This window comes from Pundamilia nyererei, unplaced genomic scaffold (assembly GCF_000239375.1).
Source record: "Pundamilia nyererei isolate P.nyererei 1_Seehausen unplaced genomic scaffold, PunNye1.0 scaffold00358, whole genome shotgun sequence".
In the NCBI taxonomy this organism is placed as follows: domain Eukaryota; kingdom Metazoa; phylum Chordata; class Actinopteri; order Cichliformes; family Cichlidae; genus Pundamilia; species Pundamilia nyererei.
In genome coordinates, this window is record NW_005187759.1 from 60,965 (window position 1) to 76,686 (window position 15,722).

The following is a 15,722-nucleotide window of genomic DNA, read 5'->3' on the forward strand; positions in this document are numbered from 1 at the left end:
GCGCTATATAAATACAGGCCATTTACCATTTACCAAATGTGGAGACTGATAGTTTATTTAAAGCCAGAGATTTAACATGTTTTAGCGCTGTAACCATGGGACTAGCTCAGAAACTTATAGGGTTTTATGACTTCCTTTCCACCTACATGTAGAAGTGGTTTCATGCAATCCCCCCTAAAAAAAACCCAATTTGTATCTAAAAGCTGGCACAGTATCAGACCTGGGTCCAGAGCTGGACCACTGACATCAGTGACCGTGGGAGGAGCTACTCCAAGAAATCTGCAGATTTTCATCACTCTTAAATTACTTAAACAAACTGTTTTCACACTCCAGAAAATTTCAGGAGAGTCACGTCTGCATAGTTTCAAAAATTGTCCTTTTCTCATGTGAAGCACACAGCAGGAGGGAGTCTGCTTCAGCATTCGTGTAGGAGCCGTCTGGATAGAGCATGTGGGACGCGTAAACTCAAAAGCAGCACATTGTTTGGACTAGATGCTTCTCACACATCGGCTCAGTCTGACATCACACAGGTTAGAGACGGGCTGATGTCCAGTGTGACCACATTCTCACGTGCACCTCAGTCAGAGGATGTGAGCAGAGCAGCTCACGTGATGTTCAGTCCTCAAACAGCTGGTTTCTCTGCTCTCTTTCCACAGTCCAACGACATGCATGATAGGTTAGTTGGTGAAAATGATAACTTTGAATCCTCTGACCACATGCTTCAAATGTTCTTCATCTTTCTCAGAAACACTCATATTCCTCTGTTTTCTCCCCTAACATCAATATTCTGATGCTTATGTTTGGTTGTAGCGTTCAGACACTAGTTCAGCGCCTCTGTATGATTTACAAAATGTGCCACTGACCACCAGCTGATGCCACCAAACTCAGTGATGCTGAATCACAGCCCTTTCTCTCCTCGTGATGTCACAACCTCAGCAGTCGCCCGCCTCCTAAAGCCGGCAGCGGGAGAGAGAAGTCAGTCACTGTGCAGGGCTTCCCGCTGCAGAGCTGCACTCTGATTCATTTGTTTCAGACCAGCAGAAGAGAAGAAGCAGCAGAAGGACAAACTAGTATAATAACAGAGGAAAAAACATCTCCTGAATGGCACCGGGGACCTGCAGCAGAAACATGGAGCGGTCAGACCTGAAAGGAAAGTCTAAGAGGAAGAGGAGGAGGAGGTGCAAAGGCAAAGGTGAGTCGAGCAGCTGTGATTGTTGAACTTTATGTGGGAAACAGATGATGATGCTGACAGTTATTTGTGGCAGTATTCAGTGAGCTTGGGTCTTTTTTACTCCACTGATGAAATTCTTACACAGGCTTTGTTTTGCTTTGCCGTTAGAGTTACTGCATTACATTACATCACTTACAGCGAGTGCATTTAGGAAGAGATGTTTTACAATTTACCACAGTCCACCTGCTGTATTTGTGAGTTCAAGAAGAGCATTTACAGGAAAAATAATGCTTATTGCTTTAGTCTCTGGGTTTGGTGATGATTTCAAGTGTTTGGTTTTCTGCTAACTTGAGCTTTGATTTGGTTTTGTCCTTCGCTGCTTCTCTGTCTTTATGTGGGGATTTTCCTGCTGTCTCTGAGTTTTGAATCCTTGTTTGGGTCTTTCTTTGTTTTTGGATCCTGTTTGTGGGTCCTGGCTTGGTTTTGTTATTTTGGGGGTTAGACTGAATTTTAGCTGCAAGCATAGTTTCAGAAATAGTCAGTTGTTACCACTGACAGACCTTTTGGGCTGTTATAAGACTTTTTTAGATATGCTAAATCCCACGTGAAGGTGTAAATAAAAACGAATTAAAAACTTCTGGACACCTGGATATTAAGAGCATGTTACAGGGATAGAGCTTTCTCGTTGAGGTTTAACCAACCAACAGATGGAAATTAAGTTGAAATCACCGGTAGTGTGGCCGAGTGGTCTAAGGCGCTGGATTAAGGCTCCAGTCTCTTTGGGGGCGTGGGTTCGAATCCCACCACTGCCAGGCTTTAGTGGCTCCACATGTTCTCCTCCCAAGCTGTGAATTAAATTTTTAAAATGCTCAAACTGGTTATATACTCTGCAAATTCACATGAGAGGAGTGGGCTTGGCAGTGCCTAACCAATCTAAAGAAAAAGTTTCTTCTGTCTGCAGTAACTGCTCCCTATGATGGAAACTGCTTCAGTTTGTCAGCACATCAAAGTGAAATGAATTACATTGAACAGGTTTTTGTTCTGTCTTCTAGTAGCTGTAATTTCCAACCGGGTAAAAGAGACTTAAATGCAGATTAGAATCACATGTAAAAAACTTTTTTTTTTAAACTGTTGCCAATCAACAACGGTACCGTTTGCCCTTCATTCACTGATTTTAGTAAATTATGGCTTAACAATCTATATGATACATACAGCATGCTGTAAGGAAAACAGTGATTTTAAACATAAACGCTGAGCGTACCCTGCTCCTGAAGGTTTAAGTTTGTATTCTTTCAGCTGCGGTGTGTGAATAAAGATTAAATATAAAAGTGATTTCATACCTGTTGATCTTGAATCTGTAAGAAGTGACCTTCCTAGTACAGAGAACCCAGGATTGATCCTGAGGTTATCCGGATAAGATCCTGCTTCATAGTACAAACTTCTGCTGTGGCGACGCCTTAAGGTACACAGACTTTACAGGCTCTACATCAAGCGGGTCACTGACAATCTGTTAGGAGGAATGGATTTTTGATACATCAAAAAAAAAAAAGGCTTCGACCCTGTGCGCTGCTAAATTTAATATAGCATATTGCAAAAGCACTGCTATATTATATTTGCATTTGCTTAGAACACAACGAACCCTAGCTCCGACCCTAAGTAGGCCATGGTGACCTGGTGGATGTGAATCAGTCTTATTTTGGGATTGGAAATTGAAGCACTGATGCAGACACTGGGATTGTTTCTCCCTCTGGAGCAGTTAAAAAGTCAGGGATCATCTCATCTTATTAACTGCAGTCAAACTCAAACTTCAGCTCTAAATGATGCTAAAAATGCTTTAGTCATCCCTTATGGTCCAGTTGGTTTCTGAGTGATTAAGTCAGGTTGTGCAAACTTCATTCATCTTTATAGCACTGGAAATCGCTCATTTTTAAGCCCATGAATAAAAACTTTACGTGTTTTTATCACCATAATAATCTGCTCGAAGTGCCAATGCTAACACATATATATATATAGCAACAAATGCAAATAGCCTGAGCTAAAGAGTATTTATAACTGGTTATTTAACAAACTGAATTAAAAACAGATGTGTTGGATTAGATTTTGTTAAGATCCGTGTGTCTGAATGACAGAACAGCGAGATGTCTGCGTGCAGGTTTAATGTTCTTGTCAGACTGATGACAAAAAGTCTTCCTGAGGTTTAGGAGCTGGTGTAAAAAGCCAAATTGGTGCAGTTGCTATTTAACCACATGACATCAGTCAGGACATTCACATATCTGCCCTGGTGATTGTTGTTTTCAGCTTTAATTATTGTCATCTTCAGTTGGTGGATGTCTGCAGAGAGTCTCAGGTGTATGCTCCCTCTCTGTCTCCATGGTTCAGACTCTCCGGAGAACCTTTTCTGCTTGATTTGTTTGTTTGCTATTTTTGCTCAATCATTTCTGGGCTCCTATCAGCGTTTATAGCTGTAACACAGGATGAGCCAAACCCAACTGCTGATCAAGCAACAAAAATGTGAACAATGCAAGCATGGCAACGCGGTGCATCTCAGGCATGTTAATCAATTAAAGAAACCAAAGACGAGATCCTCTGCTGCCAAAAATGAAGATGTTACAAGAAGAAGGAGTTACAGGAATACAGCTGCTGCCACGGCCGACTGCAACACCATCACCTCCGTTCATCGCCAAAAAAATAAACACTTGTGAGGAAGGACGGAGGCGATTGTGACTCAAAAGTGTCAATGAAGTTTTCAGTTTGCTCCTTTTTCCACTTTCTGTGTCTAAGAAGTCCCAACGTGCAGCCAAAAATGTTCACTTTCTGTTTACTCGTGTGCGTATAAATGTCTCATCAGGATATGAGCTCCGATAATCATAATTACAGTGGTCTGACCAACAGGTCAGCCTTTTAGGATTACACTGGCATTGTTCTGCACATGATAATCCTCGGTAAATGCTGCAGATTACTCCATGATGGCCACGGTATTAAATCCAGCAGTTATTCAAAGTGCGCAAAGCCTTTTCCACTTTCATTAATGACCCGTTGGCCTTTTTTGTGCATCAAAGCGTGCCCTCTACGAAAAATAAATGCCTCCAGAAAATCATCAGTCCCCACAAATCCCACTATTTTCGGACCACAATGCACTCAGCTAATGCTTCCACAGTATCCAACAATGAGCTGTACTTTAATGCCAGCTGTCATTTTAGAAACAGAAGGTGGGATCTTTTTCTCAAATGGCAAACGTCTCAGCTTACAATGGAGCTCTGTGAGCGCGCAGCAGGAGGGAGACTCGTGTCGTGCGACTGCTGTGCGCTCAGTAATTCAGCAGTGTTTGAGTTTCTCTGTTCTTCTGAGACTGTGAGCTTCTAGACAGCTGGATGTATAAGCAAACTGTCACTCAAACAAGTAAATGGGGAGGGGGAAAAGAGGAAGTAATCACATGGGATTACCAAGTCTTTTCTGTTTACAGTGTTACAGAAACATCAAATTTAATTTAAAAGGAAGTTGAATGTTTTTCTGAGATTTCCTGTTTTCCTTTAAGTCTCTTATAAAGTCTTTATGTGCATTAAAAGGTGAGAGAGTTCAGAAAACACTGCTGCTGAACTCAGCGGGAACATTTCCACATGACTGGCAGCAGCGGCTAGTTTGGCAGAGCCGATTCCTCCCTCACAGTTTGGTTCAAACATGAACAGCCATTACGCATCCACCCATATGTGAGGGTTCACGTCGTATTTTTCATCATCGGTTGGGTGAACACGAGGCTCCGCGCACACATTTGTCTACCTTCCAAATCATGTTGAGAGCACAGACCCGTTTCTAAAAGGTGCTGGTGACTGCATGGTGGACTGGATGTTATGTGGACTGTTGTTATGTTCTTAGTCATTAGTTTCAAATCTTACTGAATCCAACATCCATCTATCGATCCGTTATCATCAACTTATCCAAAGCAGCAGGCTAAGGAGGATATTCACGACGCCCTTCTCCCCAGCAGCGCTGAACAGTCCCTCGTGGCCCCCAAGGCCTGATCTCCCAAGCAGGTTCTGGGCTTGCTCCAAAGTCTCCTCCCTATTGTTGTGTGCTCAAGAAACCTCAACTGGCTCCTTCCAACATAATGGAGTAGTTCTTCTCTTAGCTCCCACCATGCGTCCAAGGTCCTCAGCCTGTCAGCCTGCCTCAAAGACAGGGAAACTCATTTCAGGCACTTGAATTTGCTCTTTCTGTCATTTTTTAAGATTGGATGAATGTTTGGAGCTCTCTCTTCACCACTTTAGCCGAGTATAATGCCTCCAATACTGCTGATGCACCAATCCACGGGTCCACCTCTCGCTCCACCCTCCCATTAGTCATGAATAAGACACTTGAGCATCTCACTTTGGGTTATTTCTCTTGCCCAACTCATAATGATGATGCTGGATATTTTGTTCCTTTTAAATATTTTTATTTAAATGACTGTTTTAGCCTAATGAGAGTTTTTTATGGTGTGGAGTGAAGGTGGTGGAGACGATGACCCAATTAGACAAGAAGTGAAAGCCAGGGAGGGACACACAAGGAAAAACAATTCCAAAATAAAACAGGAAGATATGATAAACACAAGGAGAAGACGGAGGGAGGGAAAGGCTGGAGACACACAAAACATTAAAAATCAAAACAGGAATAAAAACCCAATAAATCCCAAAAAAATCCAGGACCATGAAATTTATAAACCGGTGGGTTTCATATCGATGACATCTGTTTTTATTACACAGATCAATAGTCACACATGACACTGAGTACTGCACCGTATTGTAGACCCCTAAATAAAGTCCTGAATCTGCAAATGAGCACAGCCCCGTGGAGCAGCACTCGCAGCTTATTCACCTTTTTCTGTCCCCATAATTAAGGCACTCAGCTGTCACCTATATTCCTCCACAGGGAGGAGGTTATTTTGAGATATTTTACAGCAGTTTCAGGAGATCAAGCGAGGCAAAGTAAAAGTCAGAGAAGAGAAATAATGGGAAGCACAATTATGTCAAAAGATGCGCAAAAAGCTCAGAAACAGAGAGACAACAAAACCAGCAGGGTAGTTTTCAGATGCATCGGAGTTCACCTTGAAATAAAAACATCAGTGAGTTGATTAAAGAGGAAAAAAATCAAGAACATGTCAAGAACTTTCTAGATGCAAAGCCGCTTCATTTCAGCTCGTTTATTACAGCACGCTGTGAGGACCCTCTGAGCGCAGACTGCAATGAAATTACTTTGTTAATCTGGATTTGTATCTGTTTTTTGTCTGGATACAGATGAACTTTTTGGGGGCATTTCAGTAAAAATAAACTGCCATTTGGCTGTAAAAAAAAATCCCCTTCTGTTGCCTTTTCAGTCAAATTAACAAACTGTCATTTGTTGGCTGCAAAGTCTCGTTGGAGAAATGATTTGATTGTCCTGCTTTTAGCGAGGATTATGATTCTCCGACATGCGACAAACAGCTGCTGTCTGCTACGGCTCTGTGTCATGACGTGGCGTGTGTTTGGCTATATTTGTATATTGGATGCATTTTGGATAAGTGAGCTCCATCGTGCAGTCAAACTTAGTGGGGCATGTCAGTGCGCAATTTCACTGATGGATTCTTCAATCGCCACACTTCTCTGGGGCTTGGGCTTTGTGAAACCATTAGCAATATGGTTTGTGCGCCCATTTAACTTAATTGCAGGGATGCTCAGCGGGTAAAGTGTGGCCATAACTCTGCAAGCGTTAGGGGTCCCATCTTCTCTGCAGCTTGGAAGGACAGTGCCGCAGCTGAGTTTTGATCCCCAGTGGGGCTGAAGCAGTGACAGAATAAGATAGCCACTGATATTTTTATTGCAAAATCCAGAATTTTTATTTTTAAATTGCACTTTTAATAGTAAATTATAAAATAAAAATAGCAAATGTGATTAACTTCAGGCTGACAGTGCTGCGAAAAAGTATTTGCCCCCTTCTGGTTTTCTTACGTGTTTTTTTGTCACACCTGCGTGGTTCAAATGATCAGACAAATGTTCTTATTTGACAACAATAACCCGAGTAAATACAAAATGCAATGAGATGAGATGCAGCGAGAATTCCAGGGATTAAGTAAAGGTTGTTGAGTTCTGGCAGGTAAGTGAAGATTAATCCTTTCCTTAGAGGAGCAAACCAGCCTGAGACAGCAGGTGAGTACTAAACACAAGAGGAGGTCTTCAGCCAACCGAACATGAGACTGCAAGGCAGAAAAAAGGCAACGTTAGGAAGCACACAAGCATGACTGAGCCCGATCACCACAACAATCTGGCAGAGAATGGCTGTTCGAGCGGGTGCTCAAGTACTGGCAGGTCATGAGCAAATCAGAAACATGTGTGTTGGCTGAAGAGCAGGAAACTGAGAGACCCTGACAGTCGGTGGAGTCCAAGAACAGAGGCTTGGACTCTAGACTGAGGCAAAGTGGAAGTCACAAAATGTGAAATTCTGTTCGAAAAACATGGATGCCACTGCTTCTGGAATTAAGAGGAGAGGGAGCATTTGGCTTGTTATCAGCTGGTATTGGAGGTCATTAGTAATTATGGAACTGGCAGCTTGCACATCTGGAAAGGCACCATCAGCGTTGAAAGGTATATGCAGGTTTTACATCACAATATGCTCCCATCCAAACGACACGTGTTTTAGTCGAAGGTTTTGCATCAACAAAACGATGCTAAACCAGCTGAAAACATTTAGTGCAGCGTGAAACAAACAGAACAAACAGGACCCCTGAGCAGCTGGGTTCAATCGCATTCTGCCTTCATTTAGATTTTACACAGAGTCCCAACTTTGTTACAATTTGATTTGTATAGACACAGAAATGTAGGCTGAGACAACATGCCAGTTTGATAGAATTTAGGATCATATTTTAAGGGAACAAGAACAATAACATAGTTGCTACAAAAAGGTTGTGTATGTATTAAAGACGTGCTTCAGGGGAAGACAAAGATTTTGGATGCTTATAGAATAAAACTTTAGGCTCTCCTGTTATCTGTGCACAGTGATCAGAGACATCTACAAGGAATGGTGATGATATTTTCCAGAGATCTGATTGGTCAGTAGGCGGTGATTTCTTACCTGATCTTTAATCTAGAGCACAACAACACTGCTCCAGAGATTATATCTGCAGCATAAGTAACCATGGCGATGTAAGTATGACATAGCAAGAAATAAACCGTCTCCATAACAGCGAACACCCAGGGTTAACCCCGAAATCACCTGGATAATCCTGCTTTGTAGTACAGACCTGTGGCTGAGTTAAAGCAGCCGGACTTACCCTGTGCAATGACCCCAGAGAGGACTCAAACACAGGACCAGGCAGTCAGAGGAAAAGCACTAAATCCTACTCTTTAATCCAGGCTAATGTCAAAAAGTCAAAAGGGCCAAAAATCAGACATAAACATCACAAGGAATGTGACTGGGACTAACAGGATACAAAAAATACACAGAGAGAAAACGGAAACACGAGGAAAACGGTGGAAAACTCGACTGTAATGAGAATGACACAGTCTGATGGGGAATAACGGGGAGCATCAGCTGATTGACAGCAGGTGAGGATGTCTAACTACAGTGCAAAACAAGCAGGGTTAAGTCAGGACCCAAGCCGGCCCCAGTTAAGACCAAATGTGGCCCAAAGATAAAGACGCCCTGCACACTTTAGCCAGATGGTTTATAAAAAAAAGTCTAATCTACAGAAAAAAATGATATATTTCTTTCTTACACTGACAGCAGCATTAGATTTAACCCACTCATTTCTCTGACTACACTTGGGCCTCAATAAACTAACAAAACAATTAAGCGATTCTCCAACTGTGAGCCAACAAACACGGCTCACAGTGAGAGATAAGCACCGCCTAATCATTCAAACTGATGAAGTGACAGCGAGTCAGCAGGCGAGGGCATTAAAAGCTGAAGCGAGGCCCATTGGAAGCAGGCAACAGGCTGCCATAGATTACTGCTGCCACTGTTATTGTCTCTCGTTTGAGTTTCATTGCACATCACCGTATGTTTCGGGCAATAATTTCATCACTCGTTTCCAAATAATGATCATCAGCTTGTTGATTTGAAAGCAGACGTTTGTTCCCTGAGTGCGATGAGATGAGACGACGTACTGAACTAAATTTAGGCCGGAGAGAAGCTTTGCAGCCTGTTCTCGCTGTGTGGGGAAGAAAATGGTATCTGACATGGATCTGTGGTGAAATCGCAAACACTTAGCTGCAATGTTTTTAATTAGACAAAATGGAAAAATGGGTTTGAAAGCCAGCACAATACATTTGGAAAAATGCAGTCAGCTTGCTGCTATTTATTAAACTTTAGATAAAGATTTTAAACTGTCTTTGTGCTTTCTGCTCTTCTTGACTGCCTCAATATCATCAATGAAGCTAACACAGAGCAGTCTGGATACAACTGTAACTGTGTGTGTTTAATTCTTTTAGGGGGTAAAAGTAAAGACATTACTTTTACTGCAGAAGCCACAAAATGTTAATGCCCCAAAACCCAGTTTTTATTGTTTTTCATGAGTCTTATTTGAACAAATGTCAGAGCAATAGCATCAAGAAACAGCTACAGTTTATTTTCCTTAAAAAATGAATTCAACTTTATATTTTCATATTTTTCACCTGGTTCTCCGTCACCTGCAGTGACTCCATGTCTCACTCACAGTGGGCCTCGCCCCACAGTTGGAGAACCACAAAGTTAATCACAGTGGTGCACATCCCAAAAAGTTGATTCTGTTCATCTGGACGTAGCGTTTGCAGTGGGAGAAACGTTTCATCGCTCATCCAAGTGACTTCTTCAGTCTCAGCTGACTGCAGGTTTCCCCAATCTTATAAACAGTACAGTTGCACAATGACTGAAACCAGCCCACTGAATGAACAATGGGCTGTGAGGTCCGCTGCTTGATTATTAATATGCAAACTGTCATGACCATTGATCAATAGCCATGAGTACCATTCACAGAGTTGGGGAATAGCTGCAAGATGGTGAAAGATGTACCCTTAGGCCCCCTCATCAGTTCAGAGATGGTCTTTTACATAGATGGTCTTGGATTTATTTACCTGGATGATTGAGCACACATCAAGACACAGTGGTGCACTTTTTTTTTCAAAATGTGAAAACTGGTAGTTTTACATCTAATAATACCAAAAGTTTTCATTGCATTTTTAACTATTTAAAATAATTTACTGAGGAGGAAACACTGTATCTTCACCCCTTTGTTCCCACAAGGAAGCCTCAAATGGTTATTCTGATTTGACAACCCATTTTTATTTGGGGCCAGTTAGCTTTTAGATTTCTTAGTTGATGTGACAAGACAACACATACTGTGTCTGAACCACAGCTTCCCACTACCTCATGGGTACGTGGGTAAATCTGGACATGGTGCCAAAAAGAAGCGCTTCGCTGTGAGCAGGATTTGAACCTGCGCGGGAAGATCCCATTGGATTTCAAGTCCAACGCCTTAACCACTCGGCCATCACAGCTGCTTCCTTTTGCTTCTTTGCTTTAGTTTTTGCATGTATTGTGACACCACCAACTAAATCATTTCCACTGATTTCTGCAGTGAATTTTTTCACTTGTCTCTTTGCATTGTCTCCACCTGAATCTCACCTTTTTCACAGCACAGCTTAGGTTTGCAAAGCTGCATTTAAACAAACCACCTAACCCTTTTGCACAGACAATGTGCAATACTGTGCTAGACCTTGGAGGGGTGATGATCTGGACTTGCAGTTTTTGAGGCAAACATGAACTCTTCTGTATACCAAAGTCACATGAGAAGCCATCTGTCTGACAGTCAAAACGTGGCCAAAATTGAGTCATGCAACAGCACAATGATCACAAGCACAGCAGCAAATCTGCAACAGAATGGCTGAAAAAAGAAAAAAGGTGCTGCAGTGACCGAGTAAAAGTCCAGACCAGTGGTGCAACCTTAAGCAAGTAGTGCACCAACAGCCACACTTGTCAAAAAGATCTTTGGCTTTAAGTTCAGGCATCTACAAATACAGCCTGAAAAGATTGTGATGATATCTTTGGTCGTGGTTATATCTACTAACGACCCAATCAAAACGCAGCGTGAGACATGCTGATTAAGACGTAGCTCATTTGGATAATGATGATGATGTGTAATATCATCAAACGTCTAGTTCCCAATTCTGTATCCATCAAACGTAACGTCCTACAGGTTTTTAGATCGACGTCGCACACTGAAGTGAAATCGCAGTGTGCTCGAGCCTTCAGAGGCAGATGGCTGTTTAACCCTGTGACGAACTGTACAGAGACTTTGACCACAGTGACTCACCTGCTGGTGGACAACAGCGCCGTGCTACGTTTGTCATTCACTTTGGTGCGTTAATCGCTGTTTTTCTGTAACTTTGTAGGAGTATGTGTGGGACGTGTGTTTGTGTGCATCTGTGTGAACAGCGCGCGTTGTGTGCAAATGTTTAGCTCATTGGAACATGCTGTCAGCAGTTTGCTCTCTCAGCCCGCCCACACGTGAACGGAGAGCTGATCAAAGCTGGAGGCGTTATCACAGCAGATTTTCCTCACAGGTAGATAAAAAGGATTTTTTTCTACTTTGAAAATCTAATTTTTTCTCAACTCTATAGTGTTTCTTCTTGTAATGAGCAATGAATTAGGTCATGTTTGAGCTCAGCTCTACTGTGCACACCTTCTCTTATCTCCTATAAACAAACTCTAAAATGAACATTGGTGGGATTTTAAGGAGGAGCATTTTGAAATCCATTTCATCGTTCAAAGACGCAAACAGTCTCTTTCCATCTTAAGAAACATAGAAAGAGACATCAAAACTAATCTTAGGCAACACCGGAATCGGTAGAAGCGCTCTTTTTCTACTGGATAATAAAAGAACTGCAAACTCTCCAGCATTTTAAAGGACAGTGACAGTTATTACAACTTTAGCCCCAGCACCAAAACTCAAGACTGCGCTGCTTCGGTTAAAACATCTCATATTAAATTAAACTTCAGCCGGTACACTGAACCACTAAAACAAACTTTTCTGTTCACGGATGTAAGTAAATAACTTACTCAAATTATCATCTTAATCAAAAATAACAAAGTGCTTTTCTATTTTTTTTCTTTGTTTTGTGAAATAGTACATTTGATAATTCATGAATAACAACAATAATTAAATTTTACTATTAAAAATTACAGAAACATAAAAAATATATTGTGATTACAATAATATAATTAATAAATGCAGTATAATGATTAACATACTTTTGAAACAGCTTGCACATTTGATTGGTTACAAAGTCACATGGTTGTCTCCATGCAGGTCCATTGATTTGGACCTACATTCCCTCACTGAGCTTCCAGTCCAGCGCCGTAACCTGCGCTTGAATGTTGCATGTAAAGGCAACTTGTGAGGAAATCTAAAAAAACAATGACATATGTCAGTTTATTTAACTGACCCAATGTGACAAATGGCACATGCAGTTGTAATGGGTCATCACTTTATTGTCTGCTAGCAAAACACAGATGAAAGATAATACAGACTAGTTCTGCTGTTTAGAGTCAGAGTAATAAATAAGGGTAGGACTGATAAATAGCATAAAGTGTGGGTGTAGCTTCTACCTTTTTTCTCTGGGACTTTAGAAGACAGCTGATGCATTTATGGTCATAGTTTCAGGCCATACTGAATGAAAATGAAGTCAGGTTAGTAAAGTTTTATCATTCTGTAAGTCAGAAAGGAGGATTATCTGGTGAAAATGGTTGAGTCCAGGATTTTCTCTATTTTCACGCAGTGGTAGCATAGTTGATGAATGTAGGCTGTAGAGCCTGGACCAAAATCTTCAATGCACGACTGCTTTTTCTTTCCTTGCTGCATCAGGAGGACATCTGGAGGTCACATCGTGCAAACAAACTTCTACTGATGCAACTAAACTGGATTTTGTTAGAAGCTCACCATTTCATGCTGCATTCCTATCAGCCTAAAGGTCACCCATGCATTGCATGTATTGAAGGTGTCTCCACTACTGAAAAAACAACATCTTAAGTCAAAATTTCAAGTTTTTTCTCAAACCTTCCAGCTATTAACATGTTTTTTTTCTGGAACACCTCATAATTGCACAGTGCTCACCGGTAATCATGGCTTTAGAAAGTGTTGCCTGTTATAAATATTAATATTTTAACTTTAGCCACTGGGAACAGGATTCAAACCCGTGCAGTGAAACCCAACAAAAGTTCAAGCCGGAAACCCTAACAGCAGAAGAACCACAGCCCTGAAGTCCTGGCCAAGAATGGCATACTTACTGTCTCATAAAAGAAAGACCAGCCTTTTTTCCTCTTTTATATTTGTACTGAGGCTCATTAAAGACAATAAAGTACAAAAGTAAGAAAGAATCAGGAGCTTTAATAAAATAAGAAAAAAATCTACTCTTACAAATTTCCTTCCTTATACCGAGTCAGTCGATAGGAAAATTAATCCAAAAAGTTTTCATATTTCTTTGCCCTTGAGAAAAGACAGTCCACATTACAAGTAAATGAAACCACTTGCCATTAATTATGCTTAGCAAATGAGATTATCCACAGCTGTCAGCCCACACACACAAACCGGACAGTGAGCGGGTGCTTCTTGCTTCCCCCCTGCCATGCCTAATTTCATTATTCTATTAAATAAGGTTCATTAACACCGGCTGAATGGAGAAACTTCCCTTCTTAAGCTTTGATAAACACAAGCAGTGTGCAATACGAAGCCACGCAAGCTTCCTGCTCTCTCTCTTTTTTCCCCTCTGCTGTTCTGCATCTTCCAGAACATTATGGCCTTTTGCGTGCAGGCAGCAATCATCTGAACGACTAACATCAGCATTTTCTTTTGCACTTTCTGCACCCACTGATGAATTTACCTCAAAGAATGCAAGGGCAGAAAAACCTGTGGTGGCTGAGAAGCTAAAACGAGGTGATGTGCGGCCCCAATATTTGATAGGTCGACCTCAACACATCTGCATACAATGATATATACACTAAGGAATGTTTTGTGCACTTTTGTGCAATCTATAGCGACTGACTCTCCTTTGGATCCAGCCTCAGGCGGCCACGAGAAGAACTGTGGGGTTGTCTTATTGTTGCTGCTCAAGTGCATTATCGCTTTTTTATCACTTTGGTATGACTGCTCATTTGTCTTCATGTAAAAAAAATCATAGTTTGTACTGCAAACACTTTTTTGACATAATTAAGTTGGATGACAAAGACTTCCGTGCACCCCTACCCAGCACCAATCCCCTCCAGTTATTCACTAATTTGTTCTTTGCTACATGCACATGCTCTCTAAAATCTGCTCACCTGTTTTGCAAAGCTCAAGCTGCACAACACCATCGTGTAGATCTGCTCATGTAAAGCTTTAGAGGTAGATTAAGCAGACAGTTTGTCACATTGCAACTTGGATAACCTCTATTTAAATCAAGTGGAAAGTCTACTATTTCATTCACAAAAGGGTGTGAGTTAATGAAGGGCTTTTTGGACTAGCGAGGGTGTGTTTTTGTGTCTATATCAGAGGATGTCAAGTGAAAGATGATGAAAAACGTGAAAATGGCAGCAAGTGTGGGAAGACGCGAGAGCTCAGTGGATACGACGCAAAGAAAAACAGTTATTAACTTCTTTTTTTGTCTGAAAATAAATGGTCCCATTAGCTGTGATGATGCAGGTCATTAAAACACCTCCAGCCTCCACCTGCCTTCAGAAGCACAGGACTCACATCATTACGTTCACATCCCATCTCACGGCTCTCATTCATATCATCCCACCACTTAATGGCATCACACGCCTAATATAACTGAAAGGTGGAAGGTTAATGCACAATAGTTTAGTGTGCACTCTTCATTATTCTAATGACTTTTAGTTTGCTTTGCAGTGCCCTCCAGAATCAGCAGTCACTTGGGGTAAAAATTAGGAAAATAAGCAGTAAAATTACCCACAAAGAAGTCAGAAAAGTTGCATATTTAATCTGACTCTAGCTTCTTTAATATTACTTTGTTCTCAAAAGAAATATCTCAGTTTAATGGTGAAATTGACACCACTTTTATTTGCATGGAGCACAACTAATTTCATATGATTCTCTGTCATTTGCAGCCATGTTCAGCTCATAATATTGGTTTTTAAAAAATAATTTTTCATTTCAGGAAGCCTTAAAAGTGAAAAATGGCATGTAATAAAACTGCAGACTAGTTTAATGTTGATCCATAATAGTTATAGTTTAACAGGAATTCATTAATAGCTTATGAACAGTATAATTGCTGCTGCTGCTCATATTTCAGTGTTTATGTGAATGTATTCTAACAAGAAATGCTACAAAATAAAAACTCTCAAATGGTACTTGTGCATCAGATAAATGGGAATAAATGGGGTCACTGGTTTGGGGACCAACAGGGATCAGCAGGTGATCTATTATGGTGGGTTTTTTCCTGAAGCCAAACTCCAAAAACAAAACAAGTGGAAGTTGTAGTGGAGATGGAGTAGAGAGGAAAGGGCTGCATATAGAAAGTAAGGTGTGAGAGCTTTACAGAGGATTGTGCATTTTAAAATCCATGTTGGAATC

At 41.1% G+C, this 15,722-nt stretch overlaps 1 protein-coding gene and 2 non-coding genes across 3 annotated transcripts in view; 2 read left to right on the forward strand and 1 right to left on the reverse strand.

The window, feature by feature from the left end:
• The first annotated feature begins 998 nt into the window (after nucleotides 1–998).
• Nucleotides 999–15,722, forward strand: part of LOC102209907 (adenosine deaminase RNA specific B2 (inactive)) — a 36,286-nt gene continuing 21,562 nt past the window's right edge. The window contains exon 1 of the mRNA XM_013915753.1: nucleotides 999–1,192. Within this exon, the coding sequence (XP_013771207.1) occupies nucleotides 1,102–1,192 (91 nt within the window). The 5' untranslated portion in view covers nucleotides 999–1,101. The remainder of the gene's footprint in view (nucleotides 1,193–15,722) is intronic.
• Nucleotides 1,902–1,983, forward strand: trnal-aag (transfer RNA leucine (anticodon AAG)). Its single transcript has one exon. It is a non-coding gene; the product is annotated as a tRNA-Leu (tRNA).
• Nucleotides 10,572–10,653, reverse strand: trnas-uga (transfer RNA serine (anticodon UGA)). Its single transcript has one exon. It is a non-coding gene; the product is annotated as a tRNA-Ser (tRNA).